We start from the raw sequence: 20,198 nt of genomic DNA, 5'->3' as shown, positions 1-20,198 counted from the left end.
CATTATGCTCGGAAAATTCAACAGTGTTGCATTCTAATTGGTTTTGACTGATTTGAGAATTTATATTTTGAATTGAATTTGAAGCGGACACATCAGCTGATAATTGACTACTTTGTGAATTTACATTTTGAATTAAATTTGAAGCAGAGACATCAGTTGATAAAATTACATAACTTTTGCTAATAACAGGCATCGAAACATTTTCATTTGAAACATTTGTTAATTTACATCCATGCTGATTATTTACGTGTCGGCGAAAAGTATCATAACAGGCATATGTTTTAGCACAAATCAAGTTAGTATCAAGAGATTTATAACCACATGAGAATGAATTTAGATGTTTATGAAATGTAAGAGTATGCTTGATAAACTCTTTATTATTGTTACTAGTAAACTCACATTTAGAACATTGAAACATTTTTTATATTGGATAAAAACAATATTACATATAAAATATTTAAATTAAATAGTATTTAAAAGAGATTTTGAAAATGCCGTCAAATTTTTATGAAAAAAAATTTAATTTAAATATTTTAAATTACATATAAAATATTTAAATTAAATAGTATTTAAAAGAGAATTTGAAAATGCCGTCAAATTTTTATGAAAAAAAAAAATTAAAAAAAAAATATTAAAATTCATAGTGGTGGGTTGGCAATATTATTAGCAGCATTTATTTTTTCATTGATGTTATGATTCAATGTAACAACTGCTTGAGTTAAACGATCTTTCGTGGTTATTTGGTATCCAGCAGTTTGTAAAAACGACCAAATTATGTTTGCACGTAATGGATACTTACAATCTAATACCCAGAAAATTTGAAAGCAGTGATTAAGTGCTTCTAATGGAGAACTTACAGGATATATGATTTCATTGACAAAAACATAAGACGATTCAACAGCATCCAAAGGGCCGACAAACGCGATTGTTGGTTGGAAGCTCAATCCTGAAGATTTTAATAATCTTTGATGTTCTTGAACGCATGAATTGAAATTTGTAGGGTCCTGAAAAAAATAAAAGCCACGATTCTTTGAACTCGAACTTTGTCACTCTTTTACTTAAGTATCGTAGCAATAGCTAAGGAAAAAATGAAGCTAAGGAATTAATGTAGCCAAGGAAATTATGTTTTAAACAACATTGATTCCTTAGCTACAGCCTTTCCTTAAGTACTGCTTTTTCTTGGACATTTGTATTTTTAAAAAATAAATTTACACGTATTTTATTTATAAAATAAATAAAAAATGTCCATGAAAAAGCAGTAGCTAAGGAAAAGATGTAGCTAAGGAATTAATGTGACTAAGGAATTATTTCCTTGAAACATAATTTTTTGGCAACCTCAATTCCTTAGCTACATCTTTTCCTTAGCTACTGCTTTTGCTTGGACATTTATATTTTTAAAAAATAAATTTACACGTATTTTATTTATAAAATAAATAAAAGATGTCCATGGAAAAGCAGTAGCTAAGGAAAAGATGTAGCTAAGGAATTAATGTGACTGAGGAATTATTTCCTTGAAACATAATTTTTTGGCAACATTAATTCCTTAGCTACATCTTTTCCTTAGCTACTGCTTTTTCTTGGACATTTATATTTTTAAAAAATAAATTTACACGTATTTTATTCATAAAATAAATAAAAAATGTCCATGGAGAAGCAGTAGCTAAGGAAAAGATGTAGCTAAGGAATTAATGTGACTAAGGATTTATTTCCTTGAAACATAATTTTTTGGCAACATTAAGTCCTTAGCTACATCTTTTCCTTAGCTACTGCTTTTCCTTGGACATTTGTATTTTGAAAAAATAAATTTACCTGTAATTTATTTATGAAATAAATAAAAAATGTCCAAGGAAAAGCAGTAGCTAAGGAATTAATGTGACTAAGGAATTAATGTGACTAAGGAATTATTTCCTTGAAACATAATTCTTTGGCAACCTTAATTCCTTAGCTACATCTTTTCCTTAGCTACTGCTTTTGCTTGGACATTTATATTTTTAAAAAATAAATTTACACGTATTTTATTTATAAAATAAATAAAAAATGTCCATGGAAAAGCAGTAGCTAAGGAAAAGATGTAGCTAAGGAATTAATGTGACTAAGGAATTATTTCCTTGAAACATAATTTTTTGGCAACCTAAATTCCTTACCTACTGCTTTTCCATGGACATTTGTATTTTAAAAAAATAAATTTACATGTATTTTATTTATAAAATAAATAAAAAATGTCCAACGAAGAGCAGTAGCTAAGAAATTAATGTTGCCAAAAAAATTATGTTTTAAGCAACATTAATTCCTTTAAACAATTTTTTGGAGACATCAATTGAGGGTCCGGATGCAAGAATTTGCCGAGCAATCGAAGACAAGAAAACGCTATGTTGCTACGGGTAAAAAATAGGAAAAATTAAAATTAAATAATAAAAAAAAAAAAATTCGGTTCTTGATAGAATAGAAAAATACACATTTTTCTCCAAATAAATTTTTTAACGGCAAAAAGCGCCATACTATTTGTATTTATATGGATATACAGACGCGTAAACATAGACGTTCGCGAAAAAGTGGTTGACAATCATGCATACCCGAGTAGAAATTCAGGTCAGGTTCGGATCAAGCCCTGATTAGGCTTGCCTAATTCCAAATCCAATCTGGATCTAGATACTGGATCCGAACCTGATCAGGATGTTACGCTTTTTCGTAAGGTTTGGATCCAAAATGAATCAGGATACCTGATCAGGCTGTAGTAAAGATACATGATCCATAACGGATCCAGATTCCGGATCAAAACTGGATCAGGATACATGATTAATTCAAAAATGAAAAAAAAAATTACTAATTTCAAATTTATTTTTTTGAAGTGAAACTTCTTTACGGAGGGTAGCAAAAAAATTCGAGGCCCTGCTAGCGTTACGCGCTCGCGTATACTCTGGCGTATATTCTCGCGTTTACTCTCCCGTATACTTTCTACTATACTCTCTGTTATACCGGCAAGCATTATACATGCACTATATATAGCGTATAAACTTGGAGCGTCAGTGAGCGTCAGCTTCTATGTGTGTATGCGTGTGCGACTTTTTGTTTGTTTATTTATTTAAATATTATTAAACAGTTCAACTGAGTTTAATACTTAAATAATTGATTTTTTAAAAAAATTCATTTGAACGTATCAAGCAATAGTTATCTCGCGGGTTTAAAGAATCATTATTATAATAACAATAAAATTATTATAAATATATATAAATGATAATTATAACAACAATAATTTTGATAATATTACCAATTATTCACAATAGTATTAATATCAATAATAATATCTATAATAATAATATTTTGAATATCAATACTAATAATTATCAATATTTATATTTGAATGTTATTGTCAATATTATTATTCATATTATTAATATCACTGATATTATTATAAATCGATAATATTATTGTTATTATTACTAATATTATATTGATATTATTATTATCGATGATATTTTTGAAATTATTATTTTATTTATACTATGGTTATATATGAATAATATTATTATAAATAATAATAACTCCAATAATATTATGATTAACAAATAAAACAATAATATCAATATAATATTAATAATAATATCGATAGTATCAATTATATCGTCGCATTAAAGAATGAAGGGCCTAAGTGCAAAAAACGTCAATTTTAAAGGAAAAAAAGGAAAAAGGGCGTAAGTGCAAATTTATAAATTTTCGGGTTTTTTATCTAATTTTAATACTTGAAAAAAAGCGAAAATGGGCGTAACAACCTTTGATAAAGGATAAAGAGCGTATGTCCAAGGATTTACGCCTTTTTTCCCGTTATCAAAATAATTTTTGATAAAAGATGAAGGGCATACTTTCAATTTTATTTGAAATTCATTTAATGGCAGGATTTTTTAAATTATTGATTGTTTACTGATAATTATACATAATTTATTATCAATAAGAAAAACATAAAAATAATTACAAATCTTCATCTTTTATTAAAAATGATTTTGAGAATGGAAGAAAGGCGTAAGTCCCTGAACATACGCACTTTTTTTTTTTCTTTAAGCCTTAAAATTGGATGCAAAGCCTGAAAATTTATAAATTCGCACTCACGCCCTTTTTCTTTTAGAAAAAAAAAATTTCTAAAAATGGCACTTACGCCCTTTTTCCATTAATGTGACGATATAAATAATAAAATTTATAATAATAATATTCGAAATATAAATACTAATAATTATTATTAACTAATAATATTTATATTTGAATATTATTGTCAGTATTAATATTATTATTATTATTATTATTATTATTAATATTCAGCGTGACATTACTCTGAAAGAAGTTTCACTTCCCCCGCGCGTACTCGCAACACGCTAATTTTTTTTTTTAATTTGAAAACTACCGCTTAACGGAATACGGATTATTATTACAAACTGACCTCACTGATAATTTATCTAATTATTGCTACGACCAGGGTTCGAACCCTTTGACACGGGATTACAACGCTGGTACTTGACACCCTCGGCCATTGAGGCATTCGATATTTCGTACTAACTTTTTGTCCTCATAGGTTCTACAAATTGCCTGGTAAGGATAGCATCAGGCCATCTCTATTTTGTCCTTAATAGGGATAGCCTGATTCATTCTTCATGGATCAAATCTTGATGAAGAAAAAATTATTAAAAAAAAAATAAATTCAATATTCTTTTCTTGATCCAGTCTTGATCCAGAATGGATCAGGCTATCCCTATTGAGGATAAAATACAGATAGCCTGATGCCATCCTGATCAGGCAATTTTTAAAATTTGAAGAAATAAATTTGATACTTGTTTCTTTATCCATTTCGGATCCAGCTAGCCTTATTCTATCCTTAATAGGGATTGCCTGATCTATTCTGGATCAAATCTTGATCAAGAAAAAATTATTTAAAAAAAAAATAAATTGAATATTTTTACCTTGATCAAGTTCTGATCCAGAATGGATCAGGCTATCTCTGTTAAGGAAAAGATGTAGGTGCCTGATCCAGGCTTGATCAGGATGTGACGGAGTTACTTGAATAGGGATAGCCTTACGATATCCTGATCAGGCCTGGATCAGTGTTCAGGCTATCTTGAACAAGTTTCTACTCGGGTATATAGCCCTAACGGCAGCTTGCATTTTGGCTACATTAATTTTTTAGCAACTTCTTTCTTAGCTACATCTTTTCCTTAGATTTATTTAACAAATAAAACAAATGGAATCTATTTCTATAACTTAAAACAGCTTAGAACAAGTAGTATCTGAGAATAAGACTTAGCTACGGAATGGATGTAGCCAAAAAAAATAGGTGGAAATCTACACTGAGAGAAATTTTAACTAAAAATTAAAACCCATGTTGAATAGAAATTACTATACTGCTTTGTAATTTTTGTTTTATTTCTGGGATTGGCCGCGAGAGATGATATTCTACAATAAAATTATGTAAAATGTCACACAATGTCAAAAAATTGTTATGTTACTTCAAGTCTCTGTACATCGTTATCTATTGCAGATAGACATGGGGTTGAGTGGAGTTAATTATTGAGAATTCAATTCTAAACAATTTATAAAGAATTACTTTTTTTGATTAATCTTTCAGATAATGAGTTATGAGTTAATTAAAATAAAGCACATACATGTTTTGTGGAAACGATAAAAAATATTATAAGTTCGAATAAAAAATAAGAAAAAATTTAATAAATATTCTAATATATATAATAAAATTTATCATGTACACATATAAAAGTTAGCATAGACTTCAATATTTTTTACTATATCGCTTTGTAAAAATTCTGGTTGTGGGGCGAAATAATACAAAGATGGCCGACTGATTGAACAAATGATTGCATTGTCATGCAATTTCAAGCATTTCTACAGCCTTATCTGTTAAAGCTAGGTATGGGGTTAAGCGAGGTTTATTGTTGGTAATTTATTTCTAAACAATTTATCAAGAATGAATTTTTTCTATTTATCAATTAGTTTTCAAGTTTTAAGGGATTTCGTCGATTTTTTAAAACGAAGAGTGAGACAACATTTTTCCTGTGTTTTTTGTCTTTTTCGCACTCATAGAAATATTGTGTTTCTCAAAGTCATCCGCAAGAGGTCTCTAGTGATTTTTCGATAATTCCTCATAAAAATCAATTTTTTCATACTTTAATTATTAATTGTAAAAAAACTAAGCTCCAAACCTCTTTTATTTTTATTCTATACGTTTTGTTTTGTCTCATTTTATAACCCGATAGTTTTTTTTTCACGATGTCATATTATCGATTAGAGATATTGGTATTTTAATGGACTTTTTTTTGACAAAAATCGCATTCTCCATAAGAGCCCATGTTAAAAGTTGTCAACTTTGAAAATTAATAAAAAAATAATGAGCTTCCAAACAATTACCAAAAAATTACGTAAAATGTATTAGTATTTCAAGAATCTATTGTATAAATTTCAAAGCATTCTCATATTCGGAAAAAAATCGACGAAATCCCTTAAGCGTGTAAACAGAAAAGAAAAAATCTTGCCGGGAATTGATTGCCGTTCTCCGTGAATCTAGCACAAACTGCCGAACTTAGCACAAAAAATGTCCAACTTTTAAATAAAATTTATAATAGAATATGGTGAATTCTAAAACCGGTAGTGGGTAAATTCTCAGTCTGCTAGAATTTACTTGTGAGTATCGTGAATTTAGTCATTTTTTTAAAAGAAAAATTACAATAAAATTATGTAAATTTTAGGACTTAGTATTGTATATAGTCAATGGCCAAATTTTTTACATAACTTTATTATAAAAATTATTTATCAATATACGAATAATTCTTACAAATAATCGGAGGAACGCAGTTTTTACTATTCGCTTTGTAATTTTTTCTTATACGTTTGTAATTTTTAGTTAAAATTTCTCTCAGTGTACAAAATTTAGGAGGAAACTGAAGCTTAAGGTGTCGTTGACGGTTTTTACGGATTATTAAAAGGTTATTTGCCCTATTAAAATTGATATTGGTGTTATGATTGTATATATTATTAAATATATTATATTACCTCAATTTGAAGGAAACAAGAATCACGACGTTCTTTTAAAGACAATCGATTTCTTCCTTGTCTTGAACTAGTAGCACTACTTGTCCCTTCATTAATGGTAGATGTGGCTGCTCTTTTTCGAGTATTATCTGGTAGAATACAAGGTAGCAAAAATAAAATCACAGCGACTTTTTCATCTGAAATAAGATTATATACATGTTGAGTCGTAATAAAGATACCTATGAAAACTCTCCTAAAATTTTTTCTCCACAATGTCTCCAAATAACAGTATCGTTTTTTTTTCTCTTCAAATTATATCACTCCCAAGTAAAAAAAATATATTTATTGGAAATATAAAATAAATTTAATTTATATTTAAAATATATGTGAATTAAATTTGATTAATGTTTTAAAAAATATAAATTAAATTTAATTTAAATGTAATTTATATTTAATTCATATGTAATCTATATCTATACAAAAAGTTAATTTATTTCATATTTTTGAAAAATATAAATTAAATTTGAAGTACATCTAAATTTTTTTTTTTGCAATGTCGAAAAAAAAAAAATTTTAAGTAAATTTATTTTATGTTTTGAAAAAATATAAAATACATTTACTTTTTGTATAGATATAGATTACATATGAATTAAATGTAAATTAAATGTAAATTAAATTTAATTTATATTTTTTAAAACATTAATTAAATTTAATTCACATATATTTTAAATATAAATTAAATTTATTTTATATTTCCAATAAATATATTTTTTTCACTTGGGCTTCAAGTTTTTTTTTCATCTCGGTTTTTTTTACAACTCACAAAAATATCGGAATGATAAAATATATAATAATTTTTTTTTTTAATTATGTCGGATTAGTTTTTAAGAAACACAGAAATCTAGATCAACTCCACTATATTACGGAAAAATGTGAAGAAAAAATTTTTCAATTAAAAAATACAGATTATACGTAAAATATTTTTTTACCGTCGCTCAATCGTGGTAAAAGACGTGCAAATTCTGGCTTGTCAATAGTAGAAACTACGCTTGGTCTTATTAGATATTCAGAAAAATAATCAGCGATTAATTTCCAACGTTGAATGAATAAAGCACTTTTTCCAGGAAAGATTTTTTCGAAATCTCTTTTCAACTAAAAACAAAAATATTAATGTCAGTACTGCTAAAATGAAATAATTTTTTTTATGAAGATAAAAAGTATTTGAGGCCGAAAGTTTACTACTTCGTCAGCTACGTTGTGACTGGTTTCGGCATTGAATTTATGTACTTATCATTTAAGGAAGTTATGCAGAAATTACTCTTTTTTTTTTTTAAATATAATGAGAATGTTCTGAAATTTTGTACACAAGTAGATCTTTTCATTCTGAATACAACGGTATACATATATTTTCTTATGTTGATCGGTTAAATTTTTTGTAATTAATTATTGAAAATAATATTTAACATTGGTTCTTATGGAGATTTCAACATTTTTTTCGGATAAAAAAAATGATGAAAAAGTCTTGAAAAAAATCACACATATACTAGAAACCGATTTTTCTTAATTGCGCGAAAAATTTTCATATGTTGAGTGGTCAATTAATGAGAAATTAATTATAAACTTTACAAAAATTAGATGTGGCAACGTATGGCATGTTCAAACACGCATTGTATACGGGGCACAGGCGCTTTTTACTTTATTTTTTTACAGTGTAGCCAGATTTCAGTTTTGTCTGTGACGTCAAAAGCTCCCCGCAACACCCGCAATGAATTTGTGCATAACCTCCTTAATAACTTCTGAAATCCGAGCTAGACATCAATGATGCAGCTGAAACTAGCCGATAAAAGTTAGCGTGAATAGGCTATAGCATGAAACTTTGACACGCTTCAAAATTATTGTTAAGCAATTATTTAATCGACTAGTGATAAGTTAGATGAAAAAAATATAAAAAAAGTCGCGTTTTGATAAATAATTACCATTTTTTATTTGATTAAGGTACCCCTTGGTTGTTTAAAAATCGCAATTTCTCTTATAACAATAGCAAATTAACCGTGACACGTTTTAAAATTATTATAAATAAATAGCTCGAATACGTAACAATATTGGAAAATTTGAAAATTATGGAAAAATGCCCATCATAATAATTATTTATTAACAAATGTACTGATTTTTAATTTTTTTTCGTACTCCACAAAAAAGAAGAACTAAAAATCAGTACATTTGTTAATAAATAATTATTATGACGGGCATTTTTCCATAATTTTCAAATTTTCCAATATTGTTACGTATTCGAGCTATTTATTTATAATAATTTTAAAACGTGTCACGGTTATTTTGAAATTTTTATAAGAGAAGTTGCGATTTTTAAACAACCAAGGGGTACCTTAATCAATTAAAAAATGGTAATTATTTATCAAAACGCGACTTTTTTTATATTTTTTTCTTCTAACTTATCACTAGTCAATTAAATAATCGCTTAACAATAATTTTGAAGCGTGTCAAAGTTTCATGCTATAACCTATTCGCGCTAACTTTTGTCGGCTAGTTTTAGCTGCATGCATCAATGATTTTTTAATTATTATTTTATTAATCAAAGAAGTAAAAGCCGAGCGAAATGGAAGATTTTTGTGAATGGGTTTGATAAATACAACTAAAAACGTACAGAAGCTTCTTATGCTTGTGTGCCGAATGGTTTAATTGTTCTCGATATCTTTGACACTAATTATTTTGGTTCAAACGAGGTAGAAAGTTTTTTAAAAATTTCATAATACAAATAAACTTCACGAATAAACTTTATTTTTTATAAATGAGATTATCTTGGAATCAACTTACTAGTTCTTTGCCAAAATTAGTTTTCAACGCAATGAATTTGTTGAAATATTCTTCTATCGAAATTTGATTGTTTCCTGCTGCCATCAATTGTTTTCGAACAGTGTAGGTTGCAACCCAGTTGATCATAAGCTCATCTTCAGGGCTTGTGTTACTTTGCAACCATTGAATTTTAGCAGTTACCGATTCTGTAACAACGATGCATATTATTTATGTTTTTTATTTTAGTCAATAAGTGTGGAGGATTGCCCTCGGGAAAAAATTTTATAGAAATTATAAAGAAACTTCATGAAACCATTTTATAAAAATAGGCTAAATGAACGACAAATTTATGTCAAAGTTTTGTAAAAATTATATGAAAATTTTTCAAATTTATTTGACTTTTTGCGAATTTTTTATAAAATATGTATAAAAACTTATGAATTAATTTTGAAAATATTTACCCCTCCCCTTCTTCTAAGTTCTATTGCAGTCAATTAATTTCAGAAAAACTTTATGAAATTTTAATCAAGAAATGATCAAAAATAAATTCTTTAATAAGGAATCGAACCCAGGTCTTTCGTGATAAACTTTCGTTTTCGACTGTTATCCGGAAGACCTGGATGCGATTCCTGATTAAAGAATTTGTTTTTGTTAATTTTTTGATTAAACTTCAATAATGTTTTTCTGAAACTAATTAACCGCAATATAAGAGGGGGGGGGGCGGAAAGAGTAAATATTTTCAAAATTAATTCATAAGTTTTTATAAATATTTTATAAAAAATTCGCAAAAAGTCAAATAAATTTGAGAAATTTTCATATAATTTCTACAAAACTTTAACATAAATTTGATGTTCAGTTAGCCTATTTTTATGAAATGGTGTTATAAAATATAATGTTAAACGCTGCTCTTGCAGCATGAAACGGAAGGAAAAAGGTAAAGATATTGATCAATTTATGTGACAGTACCTGAAGGTTTAAAATTAGTTGAAGTAGCACGGTGGCCTAATGCTTTTAATAAATTTTTTTTTCTTAAGTTAGTTTTTATATATTCGAATGAGGAATACAATGGTCCACCTGCATTAAATTGACCTTGAGATGGCCGAAAGTATAAAGACTGATCTTCGTCAAGAAATGTCTGCTCAATCTCTTGAGCTAGTTCAATAAATCTGCTTCTTGAAATTCTAGAAAATTTATTGATATTAGTATCATTGTCTAAAAAAATTTTGTTTAAAAAAATTTTTTAACAAAACTTCATTTCGTTTTAAACATTGTCGCTTTCAAGATTGAGATAAGGATTTATTAAGCATGTCGACAAAATCATTTTGCATGCAAAATAAAAAAAAATGATTTTATTTAAGGTTGATTCCAAGCTGCACAAATAAATAAGTTATGGGAATTGTAGTCAAGTTCCAAAATTACTTTCGACACAGTTGCTCAAGAAGTGAAAATTTATTTTGAACTATATAAATATCTAATAAATGTCAAAATATATTCTTCTTCAATACTACAAGCATCTAACGTCTAGAAAGTTAGCACACTAAAATGAGCACAAACGATTATGGAACCAACAAGTATTTTATGCTCTTTTTGTGTTGTTTTTTAGTGCACCTTGCGGATTCTCGCGCTATAGTATATTTTTTTATATTCAATGTTGTGCCACCTCAAATTTTAGTCAGCAAAACTTTGTCATCTATTATTCGGTTCACGCTAGAGTAGGCGAATAATTATGTGCTTTTAAAAATAGCGAATTTTCTACCACAAAAAAGTCTAAAAAAAAAATTAATTGAATTACTCGGAGTCAACCTTAAAATTAAAAAAAAATCATTTTTTAATATTTATTTGAACGAATAAAAAAAAAATTATGTACACGTTGTGATGATATGGATGATATCGTTCATACTATGTAATTTACAATATTTTTATAAAAAAAAATTTTATCAACGCGGGTAATAAAATTTTGGACATTTGTGAATCTTTTGAAAATCTGAAATCGACAACACAAGGAGAAAAATTTTCAGTAATTTTTTATAGTGCCAGATTATCAAAAGAATATGTTCTGACTATTAAAATATTTATCATCATTTTAACAAAAAAAAAAACAATTCTTGTCTTAAAAAAATTAAAATGTACCATAGCAGTTTTATTTTTTTTGCTATTTCCCGATAAAAAAATTACAAAGCATAAATTAAAATGCGCTAGTCAAATTTTTTTATAATGCGATGTCATAAGGCAGGGAATACCGCGTAAGATTTTTATCCGGAAGTTATGGGGTTTAAGTCTCGGTCTGGGTCAGTTTTTTATGTTGCAATATTCATCGTAGGAAAAAAACCAAACAAGTAAATTACAAGTATTAAATTTGGAAAGAAAAAATTCTCTTTTAATATTTTCTTACGAGCGGAAATGACCAAAATAAATTTTGCGTTTGACCATAGTAAAAATTCCTATGGCACACTGCAGAAGATTGCAACAGCCCGGAGGTAGCGTTCTCCAATAAAAATCGCTATGGTCCATCTCAATTTTTAATATGATGCTCTTATGTTTCTAACTTATTGTAGCACACGGCAAAAATTACTATTGTTTTATAGTAAAAAATAATCTCCTGAATCAAAATCAACAAAACGAAGTCGTCAAAATATTTTTACTAGTGTCAATTAATGATGTCGATTGCAGGTCTTTAAAAGATATGAAAACCATCAAAATTTTATTACGGGGGAAAAATTAATCCTTTTCTCATTCCATCAATAAAGAAGGTTAGCATCGACTTTATGACACCATTACTTGCGACCATAATAAGAATTTTGTGCAAATTTTCTGTAATTATGCGGAAAAAAGAAAGTTTTTGCCCATATATTTTTTCCAGGGAGTTGGTGCTACCTTAATGCCAATAAAGCACTTTTTTTTTTTATTTATTAATATATATAAAAAAAAAAAACAAGCATCGAAATTCATTTCACCACAATTAATTTAAAAAAGTAATTAGTCGATTAATTAGAAAACTACATGGTAACTTGCACAAAAGTTGCTCAAAATTCTGGTTAAGGTCCCAAGTAATAGTGTCATAAAGTCTGTGATAACTTTATGGACCTCAATAAAGAAATAATAAACCATTAAACGCTTTTAACCTAATTTCGTCAATTATTTCGGATTGATTTGTTTCCCGTGCAGTCTTACAAATTTTTTCAACTTCATCTCCCATTACTATGCAAGCCAACGCGCATCGGTGAGATCTTTGAAATTCTTTTAAATTTTTGTACGCGTAAATAATCGACCTTCCATCGTTTGTTTCCTTCAAAAGCGCGGAAAGACGCTAAATAAAAATAAAAAAATAGGATTAAGGTCTTTTTCAGTTTCTTTTTTCAAGACCGATTGAAAACAAATGTTTATAACCTTTAATTATAAAACCCAAAGCAATACAAGTAAAATCATAAAATTATTTTAAGGATGAACAGCTGTTTTCGTAAAAAAAACGCACTTCTTTTATGAAACCTGTTTCTTATTGGGAAACGCACAATTCACCACGACGTCTGGTGGTAAATTTCTGGAAACTATTTCATACACCCATTCATATGTGGTATACACAGTATATATGCTAAATTAATAAACGAATAATATTTTTACAAATTGTTTAAAAGGTCTGGTACAAAATTTCCCGCAAAATTAATTAAAAAAAATAAAAAACAGGACTTTACGTTTCTGGGTGCAACAGTAATTCCAGGAGAAATAGAGATCTCAGTTTCTATGCATTTTCGAGGTTAGACAAACAACAACCTGTCAAAGTGAAATCACATTTTGATAATATATCAAGTGGCAAACACATGATACTCATCACTTGAATCAATTTTTACACCAATACTCGTAATATGTTCCGCATATATAATACGATTTTCTTCAAGGGAATTTCGTGAGGAATTCGTTTTTCCTGCCCATGAAAGTATATACTCAATAGTTAATAACATTTTTTTAATAAACAATAAAATTCAATGTTAATGGGATATACGTGGGTGTGTGTATTTAGTTTCTTTTTTTGCCGACTGCTTACAGCGATTGGCCACGCCCACAGTGCGTTTCTCAATAGTAAAAATTTTCCTTCCTTTAAAATTAATGAACACTAAAAATTTTATTAAAATCAACTTAAAAGAAATTTAAGGAAAAGTACGTAGAAAAAAATCATTCAGATTATCATTTAATTAATTGATATATTAAAATCGAGGTCTTTTTTTTAAATTAATATAGATAATACAGCAAAACTGCGCAATCAGAAGAAAGGGGTACAGAGTTTTAAAAAACTTTGATGGGCAATAAGTTTGTTACTGACTTTTCTTTTTATATTCTACTCACTCGAGAAAAAATTGAAAATATTGTAAAAATAATATTATAAAATAACTCTAAAATAAAAATCTCAAAAATAAAAACGGCGGTCCATCCTTATAGTAATAATTTAAGAAGAGAAAGTCTCGAAATTGCCTTTCATCATGCATCAATTTTCATGCTGATAAAAAAATTTAGCACTGAAAACGCCAAGTCAACTTAAGAAGTATATCTCGTTAATAATAATTGCAGTTGTAAGAATATATCGTAGCTCAGAAATACAGAGATTGAAAAGCAGATCTATGAAAAACAGACCAGCACAATGATAACGTCTGGTAAAAGCATGATCTTAGGTTACTTCTTAATTATGTATACGTTCCAGAAACTACACATACATTTAAATGAATTTGAAATATTCGTTAGTTAGTATCATTTGATAGGGAATAATGGAAAAATTGATGTAAGTAATTAATCTTCAAGATTACATGCACTTTAAACACACTCAATAATCTTAAAATAGCAAATAATAAAAACCTACGGTGCTTTCATTGATTCGACGCAATGATTTATCCGGAATCTGAAAACCAGTAAACATGGTTATCATATAAATAATATAGTAAAGTCAAATTTTACTTTATGAATAATATGAAGAAATAAAAAAAGAAAAGATTATTGATGGCATGAATTCAGTGTATAATTATTATTGATTTTAATGTAAAGGTAAGGAAGTCAGAGGATGAAACTCTTCATACTTTTTTGGTATCCCAGTTTAATGTAAAACATTTCTTTCCCAGTAATTGTAACGCGCCGGACACGTCAGCGTATTTTGTGCCTCGCAGGCATCATTTGCGCACGCTCAACCAAATTAAATTATTAATTGTTAATCATCAATTGAAAAAAACCTGAATTATTCAAATCTTTTTTTTTTTTATTCCAAAAACTGATAAGTTTGTTCGAAAAAAAAAAAAAAATGTAGTTGATATATTCAGCCTTAACTTTCTTTAGTTGTATACGAAAAAAAAATCAAGTAAAATCATATCGTCTTCAGCTGCCTATATACTGTTAATAAATTTGTGTTTCGATCGAGATTCAAACCTGCGGTTACCTAAACTACTCAAAAATTTCCCGCAAGTCTAATTTTACAAGTTAAAATCTGAGATGATTTTCGTTCCCTTAACATTACTACAAATGAATATCAATCAAACTGAATAATTTTTAACTATCACAAAACAGATTTCTGATTGAAAAAAATTATCGATTTAAAAAAAACACTTGATTAAATATTTAAATCATCAGAAATATTGATTAAAAAGCCGTTGAATTTCATACAATTTGAAAAAAAAAAGAACAATAGACTATCATAGAGTATTCATTTTCGAATCTAATGTTTTAACATAAATATAATATAACACTTACTGCAACTTCTTCTTGAGACATTATTTTAACTGTAAAAATAAAAATAATTATAAGTTTGATGAATTAAAATTGTTTAATTTTAGTTTTGTATTTTTATCTTATTTTTTCAATTCACGTTTTTTTTTAAACGCCAACAAGGTATATTAAAATTTTTTCATCTGGAATATTGCTTGAATAAATTGTTTAAAACAATTTAAAAACTAAAATTTTCAAACTTTTCTACTTTTTGATGGGCAATATTATGATATCCGTGGCGACAAAAATTTATGACAGATCCATACATACTTTTCAAAATATCGAAAAAACAAGACATGACGCTGAAACTGGCGTCCGAGCTAGCATCCAAATCAGGAGCGTAGAATAACCGGTGCCCCAAACTAAAATTTTTTTGGTTTTTTTTTAGACTTCGATAAGGTCTCACGTAAATATGCAAAATCGATCTTCCTCGAACTACCCTGATAAGTTTGAACCCTGTAGACCATGTTCTAAGTAGTAAAAATGGAAAATGTATCTTAGTGAAAATAGAAAAAAAATTAATTTCTTCAAAACGACTCGTAGCGACCTCGGAATTTTTTAACCGTAATTATTATAGATATAATTTTAACCCCCTACAAAAATTTCAAACCCCTAGGTCGTGTTTTAGGTGGTGAAATTAAGGTACCCGTTTTATTAAAAATAAAAAAAAATAAAAAATTTCTCTAAAACTAGTCGTAGCTACCTCGAAATTTGGTACCGTAATTATTATCGATTTATTACTAACCCCCAACAAAAATTTCAACCCTCTACGACGTGTTCTAGGGAGTGAAATTAAGGTACCCGTTTTATTAAAAATAAAAAAAAAATATTTTCTCTAAAACTAGTCGTAGCTACCTCGAAATTTTTTTACTGTAATTATTATCGAATAAATTGTCTGATATCCGCGTTTTCTCCCTTTTTACCCCGTAAAACGCCATGCTAAGAGTCGTAATTTTTTTTTCAGCTTGTTACCAGTTTAATATTAATTTATATAATAACTTTTTGTCCCAATTTTTCATTTTAAAATTAGTAAAAAAAATAATTAAAGTTTTTGTCCCCCCTGGCCCCTCTTAAAACGCTATGTTGGGAGTTGATATTTTTTTTTTAGCTTTTAATTAGTCGACCTTTAATTTACATAATATTTTTATGCCCCAATTTTGATTTGAAAATAGAAAAAAAAATTAAATTATCTGAAATCCGCGTTTTCACCCCTTTTCACCCTTTAAAACGCTATGTTGAGGGTCGTAATTTTTTTTTCAGCTTTTATTTAGTTAACTTTGAATACAGATAATATTAACATGCCCCAATTTTCATTTTAAAATTAGTAAAAAAATAATTAAAGTTTTTGTCCCCCTGGCCCCCCTTAAAACGCTAATGTTGGGAGTTGATATTTTTTTTTTAGCTTTTAATTAGTCGACCTTTAATTTACATAATATTTTTATGCCCCAATTTTGATTTGAAAATAGGAAAAAAATTAAATTATCTGAAATCCGCGTTTTCACTTCTTTTCACCTTTTAAAACGCTTTATTAAGGGTCGTAATTTTTTTTCAGATTTTAATTAGTTGACTTTGAATACAGATAATATTTTCATGTCCCAATTTTCATTTTAAAATTAGTAAAAAAAATAATTAAAGTTTTTGTCCCCCCTGGCCCCCCTTAAAACGCTAATAATGGGAGTTGATATTTTTTTTTTAGCTTTTAATTAGTCGACCTTTAATTTACATATTATTTTTATGCCCCAATTTTGATTTGAAAATAGGAAAAAAATTAAATTATCTGAAATCCGCGTTTTCACTCCTTTTAACCTTTTAAAACGCTTTATTAAGGGTCGTAATTTTTTTTCAGCTTTTATTTAAATAACTTTGAATACAGATAATATTTACATGCCCCAATTTTCATTTTAAAATTAGTAAAAAAAATAATTAAAGTTTTTGTCCCCCCTGGCCCCTCTTAAAACGCTATGTTGGGAGTTGATATTTTTTTTTTAGCTTTTAATTAGTCGACCTTTAATTTACATAATATTTTTATGCCCCAATTTTGATTTGAAAATAGAAAAAAAAATTAAATCATCTGAAATCCGCGTTTTCACCCCTTTTCACCCTTTAAAACGCTATGTTCAGGGTCGTAATTTTTTTTTCAGCTTTTAATTAGTTAACTTTGAATACAGATAATATTTGCATGCCTCAATTTTCATTTTAAAATTAGTAAAAAAAAAAATTAAAGTTTTTGTCCCCCCTGGCCCCCCTTAAAACGCTATGTTGGGAGTTGATATTTTTTGATAGCTTCTTATCAGTTGATTCTCAATTTAGAAACAGGCCTAATTTTGTAATAAAAAAATAAAAAAATAAAAAAAAAAAATTAAGCGCGGGGCACCCGACACACCATTTGTTTTCAGGTCCAATTTACGTTTAGCGGCCAGAGTGGCGGCCAGCTTCAGCGTTATGATATTTTTTATGTTTTTAAAATGTGTATTTTTTAATAAAATAATTTATGCACCACTACCAAATATTTTTTTTTATTATTATTTTCATGATGACAATTCTAACGATTCTATGATTCCCAACAATTTATTTCTATTGACAATTTTTTAAGATAATAAACAAATGACAAAATGAATATTTTTAAAAAATTAAATACAGACTAGAAAAAAAAATTTTATTTAAACAATTACTAAATAAAATAATTGTCAATTGAAATAGGAATCATTAAAAATTACACAATTGTTAGTTAACATTGTAAAGATAATAAAAAAGGATATTCGGTTGTGGTGCAATGATTATTTATTAACAAATAAACATTTGAGAAAAAAAATATTTTTTTTTTCCTCTGTCCTCGCTTGCACACACATTCACACAGATATCGTAATCTTGCCTTTTTGTGTTGTTTAAACAATTTAATTAAGCATTATTTTTATATGAAATAACCTTCAATATACCTATAGTTGCCCACTTATAGAATCTAATTGACATAATGTGTCTCGACCAATAAACAATTAAAATTTAACATATAACACAGAAAAAAAAAAAAAAAAAAAAGGAAACAACAACCTGACGGGCGCTACCTCGAGCCGCATTATATTTTGCCGTTGGAACTAACTAAAAATGTACACACATATACAACTGGAGTAGCGACGCGCATAGATCCCCACCTGTGTCATAAGAGTGAGAGAGAAAATAATCTTCTCAAACACGTACTTGAATATTAATTTTTAAAAATCTACAACTAATTATCAATCATGTCTAATTATAAATTATACTAATTATTAATTATACCAAAGAAATAAAAGACTTACCGATTTTTATTTATCTGCTTTCGTTTCCAGAAACTTCTTTCAATAAGTTTAAATCACTTTTAATTATTGACAAACAATTACTAAATAATTGTCCTTACAAATAATTGTTCCCACAAATAATTTATGTATTGTTTTTTGCACTGTAAGCACTATATTATAATAAACTGTGTTTTATTGAATGTTACTCGTAAACGTAAAAAATACAATTATATTTGACAGATTATACAGGACGCTCTTACACGCTTCAACACAATATGGCATCTATGTATGCTTCTCGAGAACAATGGCCTACATCTTGCTGATTTTAATTTTATTGACGCCACCTATATTTGAAAATGATATATATATTTTTTTGGGATAACACTGATAAATTCAAAAGAGACTCCCGTAAAAATAAATCCTATATTTTTAAATATAGGTGGAGACAATAGAATCGAGACTAACATGAAAACGTATAGAGAATTTCGAGGAAACTCCCGTAAAAATAAAAATGAATATGAGATATTTTTTTTTTAGATTATAAAAAACATTCGTGTGTTTTTGTTAGTAAGTTGTTTCACAGGAGTTGCTGTATTTTTTACGTGAAAATCACGTAAAAAATTGGTTCACTCCTGCAATCATAAAAGGGTGATATCAAAAAAACAATGCATCGAGAAGTTTGCGGTGTCCACACTGTAAACATTTCGTGAAATAACTAAAAAATTCACGTATAATAATTTGAAAATTAAAGTTTTACTCGTGATTTCGAACAAACCAAAATTTTTACGGGATGCTCCATCAGAGTTTAATAGAAGCTAACAAAATTTTATAAAAAAAACCCTGAATTATTAAATAAATGGTCTTACGTCCTGGTAATACTGGAGCATCCCGTAATTATAAAAGGAAAATTCTCTCCGTGCAGATATCTCTGTTGGTGGGATTTATCCTGTAGACAAACTACCTTTTGTCTGGCCAAAGCCGTGTGCAATAATTAGATATTTTTGAATTGGCTTCTGCTGGATTCTATTATACCGGAGTTGGTAACTTTGTATGTTGTTTTGAATGTGGAGTTAAAATTAACGATTGGACTTTGGGTGATAATCCTTGGCTTGAACATCATCGAAACAAACCAAGCATTTGTACGCCGAATACCATGTGGAAATGTCCCTGTGGGCATCCACCCTGACACCGTGGCTGTACCTACTTTCTACCCTTATCGGAAATATATTTCTCCTGTAATTTCACCGTCATTCCGTTATTCATATTATTCAGCGGCGGTATCAAGACTTGAACATCGAGAATTTTTAAGTCTTTTTGATTATGTACCACCACCGTACCCTGATCCACAACCTG

The 20,198-nt window shown here is 28.0% G+C and overlaps 1 protein-coding gene across 3 annotated transcripts; it reads right to left on the bottom strand.

Annotated features, from left to right (window-relative positions):
• Positions 1-598: 598 nt before the first annotated feature.
• LOC122854949 lies at positions 599-19,099 on the bottom strand. 3 transcript variants are annotated; one of them, XM_044155984.1, is made up of 7 exons: positions 18,867-19,099; positions 15,559-15,587; positions 10,801-11,015; positions 9,856-10,040; positions 8,013-8,175; positions 7,045-7,220; positions 599-1,004 (listed from the first exon to the last, which is right to left on the bottom strand). In XM_044155984.1, exons 4-7 carry the CDS (start codon positions 9,979-9,981, stop codon positions 639-641), a joined length of 831 nt encoding a protein of 276 aa, XP_044011919.1. In that variant the 5' UTR covers positions 9,982-10,040; positions 10,801-11,015; positions 15,559-15,587; positions 18,867-19,099; the 3' UTR covers positions 599-638. The 3 variants fall into 3 exon arrangements, with proteins under 3 accessions (XP_044011919.1, XP_044011920.1, XP_044011921.1); XM_044155985.1 differs by lacking the exon at positions 18,867-19,099 and adding an exon at positions 18,510-18,542; XM_044155986.1 differs by lacking the exons at positions 10,801-11,015; positions 15,559-15,587.
• Between the last annotated feature and the right edge of the window lie 1,099 nt (positions 19,100-20,198).

This window comes from Aphidius gifuensis, linkage group LG4 (genome assembly GCF_014905175.1).
Source record: "Aphidius gifuensis isolate YNYX2018 linkage group LG4, ASM1490517v1, whole genome shotgun sequence".
NCBI lineage: Eukaryota > Metazoa > Arthropoda > Insecta > Hymenoptera > Braconidae > Aphidius > Aphidius gifuensis.
The sequence above is the reverse complement of the archived record's forward strand: the minus strand, read 5'-3'. Positions and strand labels throughout refer to the sequence as shown.

Bases quoted from the DNA above. Each gene is read 5' to 3' on its own strand.
- LOC122854949 (XM_044155984.1), bottom strand. From the start codon at position 9,981: ATGATCAACTGGGTTGCAACCTACACTGTTCGAAAACAATTGATGGCA. The intron at 8,176-9,855 runs GTAAGTTGATTC...TTTTGTTTTTAG, and splicing joins CTAATTTTGGCAAAGAACTA to TTGAAAAGAGATTTCGAAAA. The intron at 7,221-8,012 runs GTAAAAAAATAT...ATCTTATTTCAG, and splicing joins TTTACCACGATTGAGCGACG to ATGAAAAAGTCGCTGTGATT.